This window comes from Coenobita brevimanus, chromosome 110, assembly GCF_032717465.1.
Source record: "Coenobita brevimanus isolate Jiangsu-jjx chromosome 110, ASM3271746v2, whole genome shotgun sequence".
NCBI lineage: Eukaryota > Metazoa > Arthropoda > Malacostraca > Decapoda > Coenobitidae > Coenobita > Coenobita brevimanus.
In genome coordinates this window covers 46196699-46214939 of record NC_137063.1, presented here as the reverse complement: position 1 = coordinate 46214939, position 18241 = coordinate 46196699, and the positions used below count along the sequence as shown (strand labels likewise).

Sequence of the window (18241 nt, the reverse complement as noted above, 5' to 3'; positions counted from 1 at the left end):
AATGCTTATGTTACCTGCATCAAAACTGAACTAAATTTAAGATATACACTACTATAACCTACTTTGACTCAATATTGCCTAATAACCTGATGTAGATCATACTGGCAAGATCTGATAAAACAATCATTATACACCCTGACACAAATGACAGGCAACTCAGTCTGTCCAAATCTAACTGAACTTGACTTGAGCTCCCTAAGTTAGGCTCACCTCAGACACAATGATATCCATCTGACGTCTCAACTTCCTCAAGGTCATCATCAGCTGCTCAGGGTCACGATGGATCCCTACCCAACACCCATTGACAAAGATCTTGGTTGCACTGTTAAAAGCATGTAAGAGTAACTTTAGATGGCAATTAAATATAAAATTCTATCAGATAAAGGTAACAGCACAATATATCCAGGCAATTAAAAAAAATACAATCTTTCCTCAAACAAAAAGAGCTTGAGCAATTCAATGGGGAGGGGATTATAAGCGAATTGCCAGGATCCATACAAACTCAACATCAAGAAGATGACAGTCCTGTGTAGTATGTGCCAATGTTAGTTTTATATTCATAACAGTATGGTTTCTATGAAGATTAAGAAATTCTTTAGATATATGGTAAGCCGATAGTCATAAGTAGTCAATTATTATAATCCAAATAAAGGGGAGGGCTTTTCCTAACAATATAGCTCTCTACCAGAAGCCTGAATATACTGTAATACAGAAGTGGATCTCTATCTGCTAATCCCCTTTGCACAAATAATTTTCAAAAGCTGAATTACAATGGGGCAGGGATGGAAAAAATATGCACAGTATCCCAAAACGGCATTACTTCTGGAAATTATAGATAAGGTAATTCTATGGGGGGGGGGGGAAAGCTACCGGTATATTAACATGGGTACAAGCTTCAACCAATGTGGAGCTACTGTTCTGGGATCTCACAGAAGAATATACAAGACCATGCGTGGCAGGTGGTCGCGACCATCATCCACTCACTAGTAGTGCTGCCTACTTCTTCCTTAGCCTTCATCTTCCTTTTTCTGTGCCTGCCCTCCTCTCTTCCTATTTCTCCCATCTTTCTTGTCACTTCTTGTTGCTTTTCTCTCCTTTAAAGGTGGCTTTACACTGAGTGACAAGCCAAATGGTTTCCTGTAAGCCAAGAAACCATTTACAATGCTGGGTGGTAACCATATAACTAAACCATACGCTCCCTACGTGCCAACAAGTGGTTTGGTGGAGGGTTAGTGCCCCTGCTGGTAAAACAAATAACTCACGAGTCAAATGGCCACCCCTTACGGGATTATGGCGTCCAGCAACAGGTAGACAGATAGATTTCTGCCCTTCAGGTCATCAGTAACTATAGCACAATAACAGCTGAGACCTGAATGCATGTTATACTGCATTTTTTGCTCAGAATTACCTCATCAATCATTTTCCCAAGTTATGCCCTTTCTTCCTGGAACAGCCTGTATAATGAGAGTATTATACTAACTCATCAATGGAAGATGGTGCGATCTCCTCCAGATTCTCCATAGACCACTCCTCCAAGAACTCGAGGATGGGAGCTGGCTGCGACCCAACAGAAATATATGACATCAATGCCAGATTCTTGACAAGGCCGACAGCAGCCCCCTCAGGTGTCTCAGCAGGGCAAATCATACCCCACAGTGAGTTGTGCAGCTGTCGAGGCTTGGCCAGCTTACCGTCACGTCCAATGGGGGAGTTGACACGCCGTAGATGGGAGAGTGTTGAGGCAAATGTCAGCCGGTTCAACACCTGTAAAGAAAATAAAATCCAAATGAAGAAAGAATAGAGGAACTGTCTGTAAATATAAAACAATTACAGACCAAATACTGTACTCGGAATGCATCACTCCAATAACTATGTATCTGAGCACTGTATGATTCAGGCCAGGTCTCTACCAGTACCACAATATGCACATTAAAGTATGTTTTGAAAAGACAAAGTTAACTCCAGCTTAAATAACTGGAAAGAGTAGCTATACAATACATCCATCCATCCATCATCCAATCCTATGTCGCCTCATAAGGAGCACAGGAACCTGGGGCTAGGCTAGTTGGTCCTGATATTTAAGATGAGAGTGACCAGCCTCATTCACCGGTGAGTGGCATTACATGAGCAATAAACCCCAGCCACCCCTTGGATATAAACCTACACAGGCTCAATCCAACTGGAGCACCTTAATTACCCATAATGCTTAAATATCAAAATAAATCAAAGTATTTCAAACTATCATGCAGATTTTTCTGGGTTGGAGAAGACTGCATACTGCATGGTTTCTGCGAGTCCCAAATTGGCAGGATGATTCAACCAGGTTACATGTGCATTTGCAGCAGTATGGAGAGACTGAAATTAAACTGCAGAGGCAGACCATATATGGTACTGTATGGTACTGTATGGTACTGTACTGCAGTATTAATGAAACTGAGTGTGACTCAAGGGGAAGGACCAAGGCCAGGTTAAAGTTTAAGAAGAGAATGGAGATACAGGCACCCAATTACGGTACTGTACTCAGAAAAGTGATACAGTCCATCAGAAAACTTATTACCATACAAACTAAATGAGTTAATAAAACAAAGCCATATCTGTGACTTAGTTAAACATTGTAAGAGGGAGGAGACTAAGTTGCAGACAGGCTGGAAACAATATCAGATACATAAAAAATGTCTTCACAATATGCTAAGAAAACCTGACACGGCTCACCTGAGACACTCCTGCCCTGGCCTGATGAGCCTTCTTCTGGTCACCCCAATTGCCGGTAGCCAAGGAGTAGCGCAGACCATCGGTAATCAACTTCGGTTTCACAGCAGCATCCAGCCCATATTCTTGGCCCTTGTCAAGAAGTTTCTGGGCGTGCATTCTTACTTCCTTCATCAGGTTACGGAATAATCTAAGGGTACATAATATGGAAAAAAAAATAATAAAAAATAAAAAATAAATAAAAGGCCAAGGTAAAACAAGCACTGTTAATCAAAGCCATATCTTCTCAGTTTGAAGTACTGTATTATGTACAGTATACTCATATAGCGAACACTTACTCTGCACATATGCTTATGTATAATAAACTGACCATTGCACCAACTGAGAGTCAAGAGAACAGTAAATTACAAAGACAAACACAAATCTCCTCTGGTCAACACTACATGATTATTTTATAAATATGATTCAAATAATTTGATACCAGTAATAACTTTACTCTGCTGGCCTACATCCCCAAATTATAGAGAAAATAAGTTTCACAGTACAGTACATCTTTTCCATAACGGAGCCTTTGCATTAACATAGTTAATCTATAAATGTTTAGATTTTCACATTTCTTCCACCCCCCCCCCCACAAAAAGCATCCCTTGCTTTAGAACATGGATCCAGTTCTATCCATCCATCATCCAATCCTACGTTGCCCCATGAGGAGCGTAGGAGCCCGGGGCTAGGCAGTTGGTCCTGACATTTAAGATGACAGTGACCAACCTCACTCATCCCTGAGTGGCATTATGTGAGCAATAAACCCCAACCACCCCTTGGATATAAACCTTCACCGGCTCAATCCGACTGGAGCACAATAATTACCAACTAAACCACCAGGCGCCAAAATTTGGTTATATGGTTACCACCCAGCATAGTACATAGTTTCCTGGTGTACAGGAAACCATTTGGCTTGTCACACAGTGTACAGTCACCCATAGGCAGAAGAAAGAGGTTCTAAATAAAAAAATAAATAATCTTAAGAAAATAAAACTGAGTATATTAACATATATAGGTTCAATGGGGATAAATTTGGAGTGACAGAAAAAAAATTCATCTCGCATGGGATTCCTTAGTCTGTTTCAGACGCATCATTAAGAGTATAACTTGATATAATTACATATATTTTTGTCACCTAAACTACTGGAAAATTATAGATTTCTGATGATTCACTCTCATCAGCAAACTTCAATGCTACTTTACAGAAGAAAAAAAAGTATATACAGCTTATTTAGAGTACCGGTATATCTAGTACTAAACACCTGAATCATGACCAAAACATTTAAATATTACAAGATGGGGATCCAAACTTTAAAAACTTTCATCACAAATGGTGCTACAATGCAGGATATGCCACAATCAACAACATATCAACTCACCCTCTGAAAAGAAGTGCCATGAGAGGTCCGGCCAAGTCAAGGCGCTTATTACCGTAGTGATCACGGTCATCCAACTCTCTCCTACCAAGAGCTGCCAAAAGAAGTCTGTGAACCATGTATCCCAAAAAGTAGGCCTTCTTCGTCTCACAGAAGTCCGACACACCAACGTGGGGCAACATTTCCTTTTGCAGGATTTCTCGGGCATACTTGATACGCTTCTCTTTTGTAACACCTGGACGAGCACCACGATTACCAATGAAGTTCAGAGCAACATTCTGTTCCTGGATGACAAAAGCTTCATCCAGGGAGGGCTTGACCTGCAAGGAGTCAGGAAAATTATAATATGAAAGTGCACAAAATCTGTGATCAGTTTCAAATTAGAAACTACATAATGGCTGGTTAAAACAGTACTGTACAGCCATATTATACAGACAAACAGATTTTCTGTGGAGGCACCCTAAGCCTTCTTAATCTCATCAACACAATGAAGTCTTTTTTGGCTTATTCTTCCTCACATCAAATTATTTTCTCAGACCACAAAATAATCCTTTATACTGTATACAAGAGGTCACCAACAATAGTTTAATTATACAAAGGATCACTTATGAGATGAATAAAATTCAGCATGTCCTCATTTTTGGATTGGGATGTGTTTTCGAAAACTGACTGTACAACAAATTTTGCATTGTAACAATCACAAGGGCGAGAAGATTGTATGAGAGATTGGGCATCACAGGGATTGCACAAGCATAAAAACAATCACACCAGTACAATGAAACATCCTACTTCACAGTGATCGTACATGCAAATGATCGTTTACTTGTACCAAGCGATCATATTACAAGGGTTTACTATATTGTCACTAGCATGAGACATCTCCAACCAAAATGAAAGAGAACTGTCTTAAAAAGTAAATAAATAAATAAATAAATAAAAAGGTACCTGACCACAGTGCATTAAAAATACCACAATGCATTTCCTCACCATTTCCATCATCTCTGGGTCATCAAAGTCATATATAATGTGCTCGAGGATGTCTCGGTCAGCCACAAAGCCCAGTGCACGAAACACAATCATCACTGGGATCTCCTGCTTCACATATGGCAGAACTCCAATGATTCGCTGACCAATGGCTGACTTCTTCGCACTCTGCCAAAAATACATATTAAGTGTTATATAAAACAAACATTCATGGAAAAGGGAAAAGCCCACTGGTACAAGCTTTCATCAAAAATGCAAACACATTTTCTTATGTTAGTTGGCTCCGAGTCTAAATACAGTACTCCAGTACTTCATACTTTGGTCTTGAAATACCTAGTCTGGCATATCATGATTTCATCATAAACTCATCCAGAACCACATTCTTATTTTGGGTTAAGAAGTCAGCTACTGGAAATTAAATATACTTAGGAGAAATAAAGAATCCTAAGCTGAAGGTAAATTAACAGTCTGTGGTCTGCAAATAACACTGATCTTACAAAAGCTGTAGTATTCATATTTTTTTAATAGCAGCACACCCACACAATTAAAATAAAAAAATGCAATAAAAGAATACTATTGCACTGACCATGTATACTCAGGGAAAAAAGTTTGTCTCGTACTTTACCTCTCCTACTTCTCACTTCCCTCCTCTTTTTTTTTTTTCCCCAGGTATCCCTGAAGGACTAAGGCATTGCCTCTAGGTAGAGGACTTTTGGACTGGAGCGTGTAGCATTTTATGACCGGATGCCCTTCCTGATGTCTACCAATGACCCTTGGGTGGATTCGATCCTCCAACCCGTCGGTCAGAGCGGAGCGCTCAAACCCACTGAGCCACTGCAGTCTAATATTCCAAAGCTATGAGAGGCTTAGTGTGTTTTGTGTTCTCTGTCCAAAGATGATTCTTATTTATGGTCCATCAGAGAGGAAAGTGATGTTCAAGCTCTAAGTTATGAGGTGGATGCAATAAAATAACGGGTGAATTTTTGTCCCTAACTGTGTACTCCAAAAACAGCCTTTGTTTACTCTAAACTGCTGAAAATTTTCATCCTGTAGCTTATCTCCAGTAGCCTGATGACAAAATAAGACAAAAATACTGCTCTACATTCTTTCCATAGCATTTCAAGATGATTAGCATCATACTCCAGCATTAATCTCGTTAAAACATAGCGTGCAAGATGGATATGTTAATTTTCAGCAACACTGAAGTGAACAGATAACAAAATAGCAAATGCCTTACACTGCCTCCCCTGGCCATCATGTTGATCCACAGTGTTGAAACAGGTCGTGCAGAGTGTTCAATGCAGGAACGAATCTCACACTTGTATGCGTACTTTCCATCCTTCATACTAAACACATACACAGTGTTGGTTGCCATCTTTTCTTGAGCAATCAGCACCTGTGTATGTTATATGACGAATTAAAGCTTGGAAGGGCAAGTAGATGTGATCAGCAGTGATAGGTTTGGAAAAAACAGTACTGTGGCCACTACCATGAACTTTCAAATTAGGCACCTGGTAATAGATAGCCTAATACTGTAAATATTGTTACACCAGTGCCGAATTTTTATCCCCCTCCATCCCCATCCAAGGCATTTTCAGTTGATGCAGGGTTGGTGGGGATAATAAATGGTGATAAATGGGATCAATATTTATCCTGAAAGGCATATACCACAGCCTATATCAATTTAATATCTGGATATGCTTTCTTTTGCTTCTGATGTGTACTATATGCATGTCACTATCTGGACACTTCTATTAATGAAAAATGTGTGAGGCAGCAACTATGAACTTTTATGGGAATTAAGGCTACCATAAACTGTCTCTTGACAAATAAAAATCTTCATGCACATAAACAGTTTCATATATACTGAAGGAACAGGCTATATCTAACTAACTGTACCACTTACTAAAACAATGCTTCAATGATAAAAGATGTAAACTACCTCATGAAATTATACTGTCTTTACTATTACATACACTCCTATATTCTCTTTTCACAGTCAGAATTCACCCTTGCTGAATTACTGAATTATTGCTTCTGGCAAAAGGCACACCAGTACAATTGTACCACATCAGAAAGAGACTGGTGTGGTGACAAACCTTCTCAGAGCCGTTGATGATGAAGTAACCCCCTGGGTCAAGTGGACACTCATTTACTTCATGAAGATCACGATCAGTCAGGCCACTAAGAAGACAGTATGTTGACCGAAGCATGATTGGGATCTTACCTGAGGCAAGAACAGGGGAAGGTAATGTTAAGGATTTTACTTTTTACCGTGTCTATTCTCCCATGACATTACAAAATAAATTGAAATCAATAAAAAAAGTAAGTAAAGCTATAAGCATAGTATAAGAACATTACAGTAGCCCTGACCATTTCCTATTAAGTATACTTGGGATGTAAAAGATCCAGAAAAAAAAAAAAAAAAAATCCAACAGTGCCAAGTGAGTCACACAAGTTCATTCAAGTCTTCAAGTTCTTTGTTCCATCTCACAGCCACAACAATCGTGGCTATTTTCATTTTTTTTTAGTCGAATATAAGTTTACAACAATGATAATTTTCAATTGGAAATTATGCTTAACTACCACAATCTCCTAGCTACTAATTTTTATAGCACCACTATGTCTTATTCTTATCAGAAGTAACAACCTGTCCATTTTCAATACTGCCCTTTTACTCATAACCCCCCCCTAAGGGTAGGTTTTTTTTTTTCAAGAATACTCCTCCAGTATCCCTGCTTGTCGTAAAAGGTGACTAAAAGGGTTGGCGGAGGGTTAATGCCCCTCCCCGGAAAACAACTAACTAAAAAGACAAACAATAAGCCTCGGACAAGGACTGACCAAAAGATGACAACCAAGGACCGGACAAAGGACATGGTAATCAGAACGTGGAATGTAAGGGGAGCGAATGATGAGGTGAAAGAGAGAGAGAGATTGTCCAGGTGCTTGAGGGTGCGAAAGTTGACGTATGCGGAATAACTGAAACGAAATGGAGAGGTGAGAGTGTGAGAGAATGGGAGTATGGATGGGGTATATGTGCAGGAGCATGTGAGAATGAGAGGGCAAAAGAAGGAGTATGTATAGTTGTGGGTAAAAGATAGAACAAGAGCATAAGAGATTATGGATCAATTGGGTCAAGGATTGTGTCGGTAAGATTGAAAGTTGGAATACAAATGTGGGTGATTGTGTGTGTGTATGCGCCAATGCAAGATTATGCAAGCAGCGTGAGAGAAGAGTTCTGGACAAATGTGGAAGTGTGCATGAAAAAGTTTGGAAGGAATGAGATAGTGTTTTTGATCGGTGATATGAATGGTAAAGTAGGGAATGTGAAGGTGGATGGAGTAGTTGGTGAGTGGGGTGTGCCTGCTGAGACTGATGAGAATGGCAGTGCATTAGTGGACATTTGTGCTGGGTGGGGGTTGGTGATAGCCAATACCCTCTTCAGGCACAAAATGATCCACAAGTATACATGGCAAGTGATGAGAAGGGTGGGTGGTGAACTGAATGAAAGGAAGGCAATGATTGATTATGTGTGTGTGGATGAAAGGATGCGAAAATGTGTAATGGATGCAAGAGCTTATAGAGGTTGGGGGAGTGGACTTTCTGACCACTACTTGGTGGTGGCCAGAATCAAGGTCCAATTAGGATGGAAAAATAGAAGAAGGGAAGGAGTATTTGTAAGGAGTGGAAAGGTTACAAGAGGATGAGAAAAAGGCAGAGTATAAGAGAGATGTGGAGGAACGATTGGGCAAATATGAATTGGAGCAGATGGAGGACGTGGAAGGTGTGTGCAGGATATTTACAGAAGAAATATGTGCAGCATGTGATGTGGTGTGTGGGATGAAGAGAAGACGGAGGGGTGTGCATGGAACAGTGTGGTGGAATGAAGAGGTGAGACAGGCTGTGGCACAAAAGAAGAAAGCATACAATGAACGGATGAGAAATAGGGGCGTGGAAGAAGTTGAGAGGCGGAAGAGAGAGTTATATGTAGAAAGAAAGAGAGAGGTGAAAAGATTAGTAAGAGAGAGTAAGAAGAGAGCGGATGAGGAATTTGGAAGGAACTTGAGTGTAAAGTGGAGGGACTGTAAGAAAATGTTCTGGAAAGAGGAGAAAAGAGTAAGACAGGGTGGAAGTGAAGTTAGCAGGGGAGTGAAAGATATAAATGGTAGATTACACGTGGAAAAGGGAGAAAAAGTGAGCAGATGGAGAGAACACTTTAAGGAATTGTTGAACATAGAGGATGGAAGTAATGCCAGTATAAGTGGCTGGGGAATGGCTGGAGAAGGAGGGAGGTGAGAAGACAGGAAGAAATCAGTAGGACAGAAGTTGTGGAAGCAATGAAGAAAGTTAAATTGGGAAAAGAACCAGGAATTGATGGAGTGTGTGGTGAAATGCTGAAGTATGGGGGAAAGATAGTAGTAGAATGGATGTGGAAAATGTGCAGATTGGCCTGGGATGAAGGTTGAGTCCCGGAGGGTTGGAAGTCAGGTACTATTCCCTAATACAAAGGAAAAGGGGAAAAAGAAGTGTGTGGTAATCATAGGGGCATCTGTCTTCTAAGTATCATAGGAAAAGTGTATGGTAGGATACTTACTGACAGAGTTAAAGAAAGAACAGAGGAATTAGTTGGAGAAGAACAGGGAGGCTTTAGGAAGGGAAGAGGTTGTGTAGATCAGATATTCATTCTTAGGTCTTTAGTGGAAAAGTTTCTAGAGAAGGGAAAGAAGTTGTATGCGGCTTCCATGGATTAGGAGAAAGCATATGACAGGGTGGATAGACAAGGATTGTGGAAAGTATTAAGAATATATGGAGTAGATGGGAAGTTGCTGAATGCTGTGAAGAGTATGTGTAATGGTGCTAAGGCTGCAGCGTGTGTGGATGGTGAACTGAGTGAATTTTTCTCTTTGAAGGTTGGGTTGAAACAGGGATGTGTCATGTCTCCATGGTTGTTCAATCTGTACATGGATGGGGTAATAAATGAGGTACAAGGTAAGGTAGTGGATGTTGGAGTGGCCCTGGTGAGACAGGGTAGTGTTTGGAAACTCCCTGTACTGTTGTTTGCAGATGATACTATGTTGTTGTGTGAAGACAAAGGAGAGCTGCAAGGCTTGGTGGATGAGTATGGGAGAGTGTGTAAGAAATGGAATCTAAGGTGAATGTAGGGAAGAGTAAAGTGATGGTCTTTGAGAGAGGTGAAGTCAGTGAATGCACAGTGAGGTTGGATGGTGAGGAATTGGAAAATGTGAGTACGTTTAAGTACTTGGGTAGTGCGATGAGTAAGGATGGAGGTTTGGAGGGTGAAGTGCTTGAAAGGGTACAGCAGGGAAGAAAGATTGCTGGTTCCTTGAAAGCAGTGATAAGAAGCAGGGAAGTGAGCGTGGAAGTGAATAAGTTACTGCATGACAGTATTGTGATATCAACTCTAACGTATAGAAGTGAAGCTTGGACGTTGCTGGAAGGACCCAAGTCAAGAATGAGAGCTGTGGAAATGAGTTATTTAAGAGGAGCCTGTGGAGTCATATGGAGAGACAGGCTGACGAATGAGGATATAAAGGAGCGTTGTGGTGTGGATGTGGATGTGATAGGAAGCGTTAGGAGGAATACACTGAGGTGGTTTGGCCATGTGGAGAGGATGGAGGGTGAAAGACTGACGAAGAGAGTGTACGTGAGTGAGGTGGAGGGGGGAAGAGGGATGGGGAGGCCGAGGATGAGATGAAGGGATGGGGTGGAGAGGTATATGAGAGAGGGGGGTGTGAGTTGGGAGCGGGGCAGTGAAATGGCAGGGGACAGGGCGACGTGGAGGCGATTTGTTTGTGGCCACCCCGAACGGGATTGAGGCGTCTGGCAATAGATAGATAGAAAGATAGACAATATTAGAACTCCCTAGAGGAGTTCCATACCTGATTACTAACTTGTTTATAGTGAAATGCAAAACAAAGATGGAATAGCTATTGTACTTTGGCATATTCTGATGAACTGGATACTGTTTGGGAGTAATGTGAAAGTTTGTACTGTGAACTGCTCTTGTTAATGTTACCTAAATCTCAACTTTCTGTACCACATATATACTGATGTAACTTCTTTCACACCTCTCATTTCCACTTGGATCTTAATTAACAGTGATCTTGGACATACTAGCTGCATTATACATCTACTGTAAGAATGTTGCTTAGTCAAATTCAAATCTCTCATTTCCATTCAAGTATTAACAACAATGCTCTAGGATACAGCAAACATAATGTACATTTACAGTAAAATGCTTAGCCAAAATGAAATCAAAATTACGATATCTGATACCCACCAATGTAGATTTTCTCATCTTTGAATTCCACCGGCTTCTCACCCTCTCTGATGACTGTCTTTACAATATCAACATAGAGTGGGGATGAGTATGTGAGGTTACGAAGCCGTGCCTCATTGGGCATCATGCTGTAGTTGTAGCCATCTTTCTCCCAGTTGGTTGGCTTACTCAGGTAGATCTGCTCAAACTTCAGTAGGTGGCGAGGCTGGGCGGTGAGAAAGGAGTTTATTACCATATTTACTTACAATCAGATAATCTTCAATATGAAATACAAGATTTCAACATAATAAAATTCAGTAGACCCTCAATTTGCGTAGCTAATATATCCGGGAATTTTATTGTGCAAATTGAAACAAGCAAATCATGCCACTGAAACCCATATTATATGACTGATTTGTAGGATTCAAATCCAAATTTTTCCAAGCCTTTCCTTTGACCAGCCTGAAAATATTTTTACCTCTCTTGATCATACCTGAACATTCATTGTAGTATACATACAACCTCTGGAAAGATCTAGGGGCATTTGGGGAAAAAAAAAAAATTCTAATCAAATGTGCACAATGTAAATAAATGGTGATCCCTTAACATGACAAGCAACAGAGTAATGTTTGGGTGTCGGGGAAGGGGTATCTTCAGATGATGACTTATCTACCTACAGGTAGGAAAAAAGCCATTTTGTTAGCATAAATTAATTAAAAACTTAGCTTAAAGAAGCAAAAGTACATGGTGGGTGGTGGCAATGAGGTGAGAGACAAGTGGCAGGTAGCAAGCAATGTGTGTGAGTGTGTATGGCCAGGTAACTATGTAACCAGACCATTTCATATCTCATAATTTTAGCTGTGCTGAATAACTATTTGTTTTAGCAAAATTCTACAAAAAGACAATGTTTTCTTTATTCTACATGGGGTAAGTGTGCATCTACATGACCTGACAGTGGAACTTTGAGGGGGATGGCTGCAGACAGGAAGCCAACTTCAGGGATTTCCCAGCACTTTTCTTTCTCTCTCTCTCTCTCCTGTATTTACTGGGCCAGATCAAGGTTTATCTTTCCGTGAAAAATGGGTTTGGCGCATATGAGGCCCAAATAAATTGAGGATCTACTGTACTGGGTAAATAATGAATTAAAAAAAAATTAGTACATTTGCTACTCAAAGGGTGAAATTTACAGGTCTCGATATTTATTATTTTTCTGCAATCCCTCTGACTGTGAGGGGAAAAAAAAAAAAAAAAAAAAAAAAAAAAAAAAAATCATGGTTCCTATAAAAATCAATATCTACTAACTTAAAGTAAAAATATACTTACTTACCAGTATAATGGGAATGTGAGCTTTCTTAGATTTCCGTTTTCGTTTTTCGTTTTCGTTTTTTAAAGGCTCCAACATGCTTGCATGTGTCGGCCTTGGTCACCTAATGGCAGCTCTCCATGCTGCACGATCCATTGCAGCCTCCCTGTTCAGTCCCTTAACCCTAAGGTCACACTTAATGACCTCGTCCCATGTCTTTCTCGGTCTACCCCTCACAACCCCATCCCCAATATTAACACTTCTCACCCCCCTCACCCAATTATCATCCCCCATCCTCTCCACATGTCCAAACCACCTCAATCTACCTCTCCTCATCACAACACCAATACACTCCAGTCCCATCCTACCTCTCAACTCTTCCATTGTAAACCCAGCCCCTCCAGGCCTTGGACGCAGGGATGCACTGCACATCCACCTAATCATTGTCATTTCTGTACGTCTGAGCCGGCGAATGTCTTCCTCCTTCACTGCCCAGGTCTCACTGCCATACAGCATTACACTCCTAACACATGCTGCATACAAAGACCCCTTAGCACGTAGGGAGAGCCCTCTCGATGTCAGGAGAGGCAAGAGCTCCCTGAACTTCTTCCAACCACTTCTCACCCTAGCCACAGAGCTAGCTCCAGCCCCACCTCCAGCACACAACATGTCTCCCAAATAACAAAACTCTTCCACACACTCAAGAGATTCACCAGCAAGTTCAATCCTTTCACGTCTGACGATCTCCACCTGCTCACCCCGGCACGCCGTACACATAAAATCAGCATTATCTCGCAGTCTACCTCTGATACCACTACATCTCTTATGCACCCATTTATCACACACACCGCACAAGATGGAATTACTTCCCACTCCCTTGTGGCAAACTGCACATGGCCACTCTCCCTCGTCTTTGACAGTACCGCCACCAACCCTAGATATCATCACTTTTGTTTTATCTGCATTTACCCTTAAACCCTTTTGCCCCATACCATCTCTCCACTTCCTAAACCTTTCCTCCGCCTCCCTTTCATTCTCTGCAATCAACACCAAATCATCAGCATACAACAACTCCCACGGGAGTCCGTTTCTAAAGTCACGTGAAAGGGCTTCAAGTACCATGATAAACAACATGAGACTCAAGACTGACCCCTGATGCACACCAACATTCACGGAAAACTCATCACTCAAATCTCCATTCACTCTCACCTGGGTGTGAGCACCCAAATACATGGCCATAATCACCCTAACCAGCCACTCCTCCAAGCCAAGCTTTCTCATTGCCCACTTCACCACCTCTCTAGGGACTCTGTCAAAGGCCTTTTCCAAATCAACAAAAACAAAATAAAGATCCCTTCTCCTACCAATATATTTTTCCTGAAGCTGTCGAACAATGAATATGGCATCAGTGGTCCCCCTACCTGGCATAAACCCAAACTGCATCTCATCAATATTCACTCTTTCTCTAATCATACCTTCTAAAACTCTCTCCATTACCTTCATTATCTGATCTAAAAGCTTTATACCTCTATAATTTCCTCTTTCCAGGGCATCACCCTTCCCTTTATACACATTTACAATTACACTCTTCAGCCAATCATCTGGGACAACACACTCATAAATAATCCTATTTATCAGGTCAGTGACTAATCTCACCCCTATATCGCCTGAGGCCTTCAACATTTCGGCAGTCAACCCAGACACACCTGCTGCCTTCCCCACCCTCATCCTGCCTATTGCCTCACTCACAGTAGCAGTATCAATCAAAGGCCAAGGGCCAGACACTGGATCTGCTGGCTCCAAACCTTCCCTGTCCCAGTCAAACTCCTCATTCAACAACCGGTTATAATGCTCTCTCCATGCATCTTTAATATCCTCACTGTTCACCACTACCCTTCCTTCATCATTCTTCACACACTGCTCACCTATGATATCCCGATTATCCCTCTTCACCTGACCTGCCACCCTAAATATATTTTTCCTTTCCCCATGATTTAGGTTATCAAGTAATTGTCTCTGTGACTCAGACTTTGCCCTGTATACCTCTCTCCTAGCCCTACGCTTGGCAGCCAAATATTCCTCTTTGCTACCACCCTTCTTCCATTCCCGGAAAAGCCTTCTTTTCTCCTTAATTGCAGCTTCTACACCCTCATCCCACCACCAAGTTACTTTATGTCTTGGTGGTCCTCTTGTCCAGCCACATGTTACATCAGTAACTCTCAAGAGATTGTTCTTGAGGGCTCTGTACTGTTCATTAACGCCTCTGTCTACAGCTCCCTGTTCAGCCACCACTCTCCTCAACTCGCTATAGAAGGCATCCCTTACTACTTGGTTTTTCAGCTTCCATATTTTCCTCCTAGGTACATAAGTCCTCTTTTTCATCACTTGTTCTTTAAGCACCATATCACAAATCAATAGTTTGTGCTGCTGACACACTCCTCACTTCCTATAACTTTAACATCCCTCACTAACCTCCTATCGGCCCTCCTAACCAGAAAATAATCTATCTGACTGCTATTTCCCCCAGACTCATACGTAATTAACCTACTGTCTCTTTTCCTAAAATATGTGTTGCACACAATCATGTCCGTTGCCTCCCCAAACTCGAGTATCCTTTCCCCTTCTGCATTCCTTAGACCATATGCACATCCCCCATGCACTCCTTCATAACCTTGTGCTGCTTCACCTACATGACCATTTAAGTCCCCTCCCAAAATCACTATCTCATCATCCTGCATACCACCCACTACACGTATTAAATCATCCCAAAATCTATCTTTCTCTGATTCATCCAATCCTGCCTGTGGAGCATATGCCGATATAATCACAGCTATCTTTCTTCCCAACAGAATTTTCACTACCAATATCCTATCGCTTACTCTCAAAACATTCATAACATATTCCACCCATTTCTCCGCAACCATCACACCAACACCTCCATATCCGTCTGTCCCCCCCTGCCAAAACAACTTATAGCAACAGTCCTTCCCAACAATCTTTCTGGCTGATCCACCCCTGTACCGGACTTCCTGCAAACACGCCACATCCACCCACCTCCTACTGAATGCCTCAACGACTTCCCCTGCTCTTCCCCTCAAACTTCCCACATTCCATGAACCCACCCTCATCCCCATGGGTGATTTACTGTCCACACAAACTATCATGATTTACAGATCTATTTAATTCAAGGAAGCCCCTTTCTTTGGTCTTAACCTTGGCACTGTTATATGGGTCATTTATATGCCTTACACAAACTTAATGGTACCGAACCTAACCGAGAAAGTCATAACATTCAGTCATGGTTTGAGTTTGGAATCTTGATTTTAAAGCTTCCTTCATATTCCTTTCTTCCTAGAAAGCCTGGCAAAGGACATTAAAAATATATATACTGTACTGTACTGATGAGTAGTGTTGCCTTGTACTTACTGGAAGTATAAAGTTAATATTTCTAAGAAAGAACTGGTAGGACGAATATTCAACCAAAGATCTAAAGCAATGCACTAGTGAATGGTACAGTACCGTACAAGATGTGGAAACATAAATTTCACTTCATCCCCACAGACTTACCGGAGTGTCCAGTTCTCCACCTGTATGCTGAGCTTCTGCCTGGAGATCTATGGCCTGTGAGTCCTCTACGATTCTCTGGATGGTCATGGTGATGAACTCATCAAAGGAGTCCAACTGCTGTCGTACTAGACCTTTCTCATCAAAGTAAGATGAAATGACAAGCCAACAAGCTTCCTGCCAGATGTCAGGCGCGATTTCATCACTGTCTTCATCGCCATAGGCCATATCTAAGGGAAGAATATGGGGTAATGTATCATTTTATTTTACACAGCAGAAATGGACTGTCTTGGCTGCTTTCTGTATTATTCTACCCCAATGATCAGTTTAAAGGTAATTTTCACGTGAATAATATTTCTTGGTGTTTTTATCCGATTTTATCCTGCCTGCATACATAGTTCTTTCTTGTTCTTAGTGGCAGTAACACTGAAATCTGCTCAAAGCCATCCTTGCCAAACCATGACCAAATCAAAGCATTATTTAACAACCTGAACATAGACCTACAACTTCAATCTAATTTGGACAAACTCCATGAGAGCTCCTATTAACTAATGATGACAATTTTACAACAGGGATTACAGTATTTTTCATTAATGTTTCATTTATGACACCTAGATTCTGCAGAAATATTGTATAAATGATGTTACAAAAGAGAGTAAATTCATTCACGACACCCAACATCTGCAAAAATAACATGTTACTGAGGAGTACACACTTAGGTTTGTTGATGGCGGCGGTAGAGTCCTACAGAGGGCAATGAGTCAATTAAAATCCAAAACTAATTCATCCCAAAATTGCTCAAGCTAGCTAAGTAAGATTTTGCTGGATTAGGTTAGGTCTCGTCACAGTAAGTTAGGTTAGCAGGGATGAATGGTTTGGAGCCAAAACATAAAATCCAATATGATGGATGGCTGCTTGCCACAGTTTACATGTAAACTGGTGGTTTTATATTTGATGCATTCAACACTATGTCTTTCCACAACTTTTTAAAGCTATTACAATGATAACTTATGGTTTACCAAGTAAAAAATACAATTGTAAATTTTATGCATGGGAGCTTTCCTGCAGTTTCACCCCTAAGTCTTGTACGCCAATGAGGAGTTAACCGATACTACATTCCTAGCTGGGTTTCGTTAATTCGTCACAAATACATTAAGAAAAGCAAATCAAACGAAAATCTTGTCGGAAAACAGCAACAGGGAACTACTGCTTTATCGTAATAAAAATTTGAAGAATTTTACTGGTAAAGCATTTCTGCTGCTTTAACTATGGGATAAAATGATACTGGAATACACATCATGTCAAAACATATTCACTACACTCATATACTCTGTGCCGTTCTTGTTACTGGGTCAAATTGGCACTGATTTTGACTAAACTTCAAAACGTTCTCAAGAGCATACCGTAGTTAATTTTTCTTCAACGTCATGCCAGTGATGATGCTGAGTCTTAAGAGCTCATAGTAACGCTAAGATACTCCAATATTAAAGCTAGAGAAATATGGTTTTAGCATTTCTTTGGGTAACATTACATTTTGCAACATCAGTGCCAGATAGAGCCAAATGCCTTAACTTTCTCATATTTATCTTCGATAACTTACCTTCGTCTATATCAGCGTAGGCCAACATCTTGTTGGCTAATTATTTATCTATCACTTCCGCTAAGAATAATGTCAATGTGCAGTGTGATACCGCTGATAATTCTGGATTGCAGTACTGTTTTTTAACACCTCCTTCCCTGATCGGCGTCTCTTCAGCCACTGTCTGTTTTTGCGATAGTAGCGCCATCTGTAAACATGGAGAAAATTGAAGTTCCGCTGTATTAAAATCTTTTTTCACAAGGCAAAAATTTATATAATTATAGCAAAATCCAAAATCGATAAAAAAAAAAAAAGACTTTGTATATAGAATGGTAAAATTGTGTAAGTTTGTCTTTTGTCATAATGTTTTTTCCTAGCTTGCCTCTCGAATGTTTTAGTTTACC

The 18241-nt window shown here is 40.8% G+C and overlaps 1 protein-coding gene across 2 annotated transcripts in view; it reads right to left on the bottom strand.

Annotated features, from left to right (window-relative positions):
• The window catches only part of Polr2B (RNA polymerase II subunit RpII140), a 28379-nt gene extending 10411 nt beyond the window's left edge, over positions 1–17968 (bottom strand). For both annotated transcript variants that reach the window (XM_080286197.1, XM_080286198.1), the window contains exons 1-10: positions 17859–17968; positions 16262–16488; positions 11413–11617; positions 7211–7338; positions 6349–6507; positions 5115–5279; positions 4131–4447; positions 2713–2899; positions 1481–1764; positions 211–322 (exon numbers count right to left, since the gene is read on the bottom strand). In XM_080286197.1, coding sequence (XP_080142323.1) covers positions 211–322; positions 1481–1764; positions 2713–2899; positions 4131–4447; positions 5115–5279; positions 6349–6507; positions 7211–7338; positions 11413–11617; positions 16262–16488; positions 17859–17886 — 1812 coding nt within the window. In that variant the 5' untranslated portion in view covers positions 17887–17968. The remainder of the gene's footprint in view (positions 1–210; positions 323–1480; positions 1765–2712; positions 2900–4130; positions 4448–5114; positions 5280–6348; positions 6508–7210; positions 7339–11412; positions 11618–16261; positions 16489–17858) is intronic.
• Between the last annotated feature and the right edge of the window lie 273 nt (positions 17969–18241).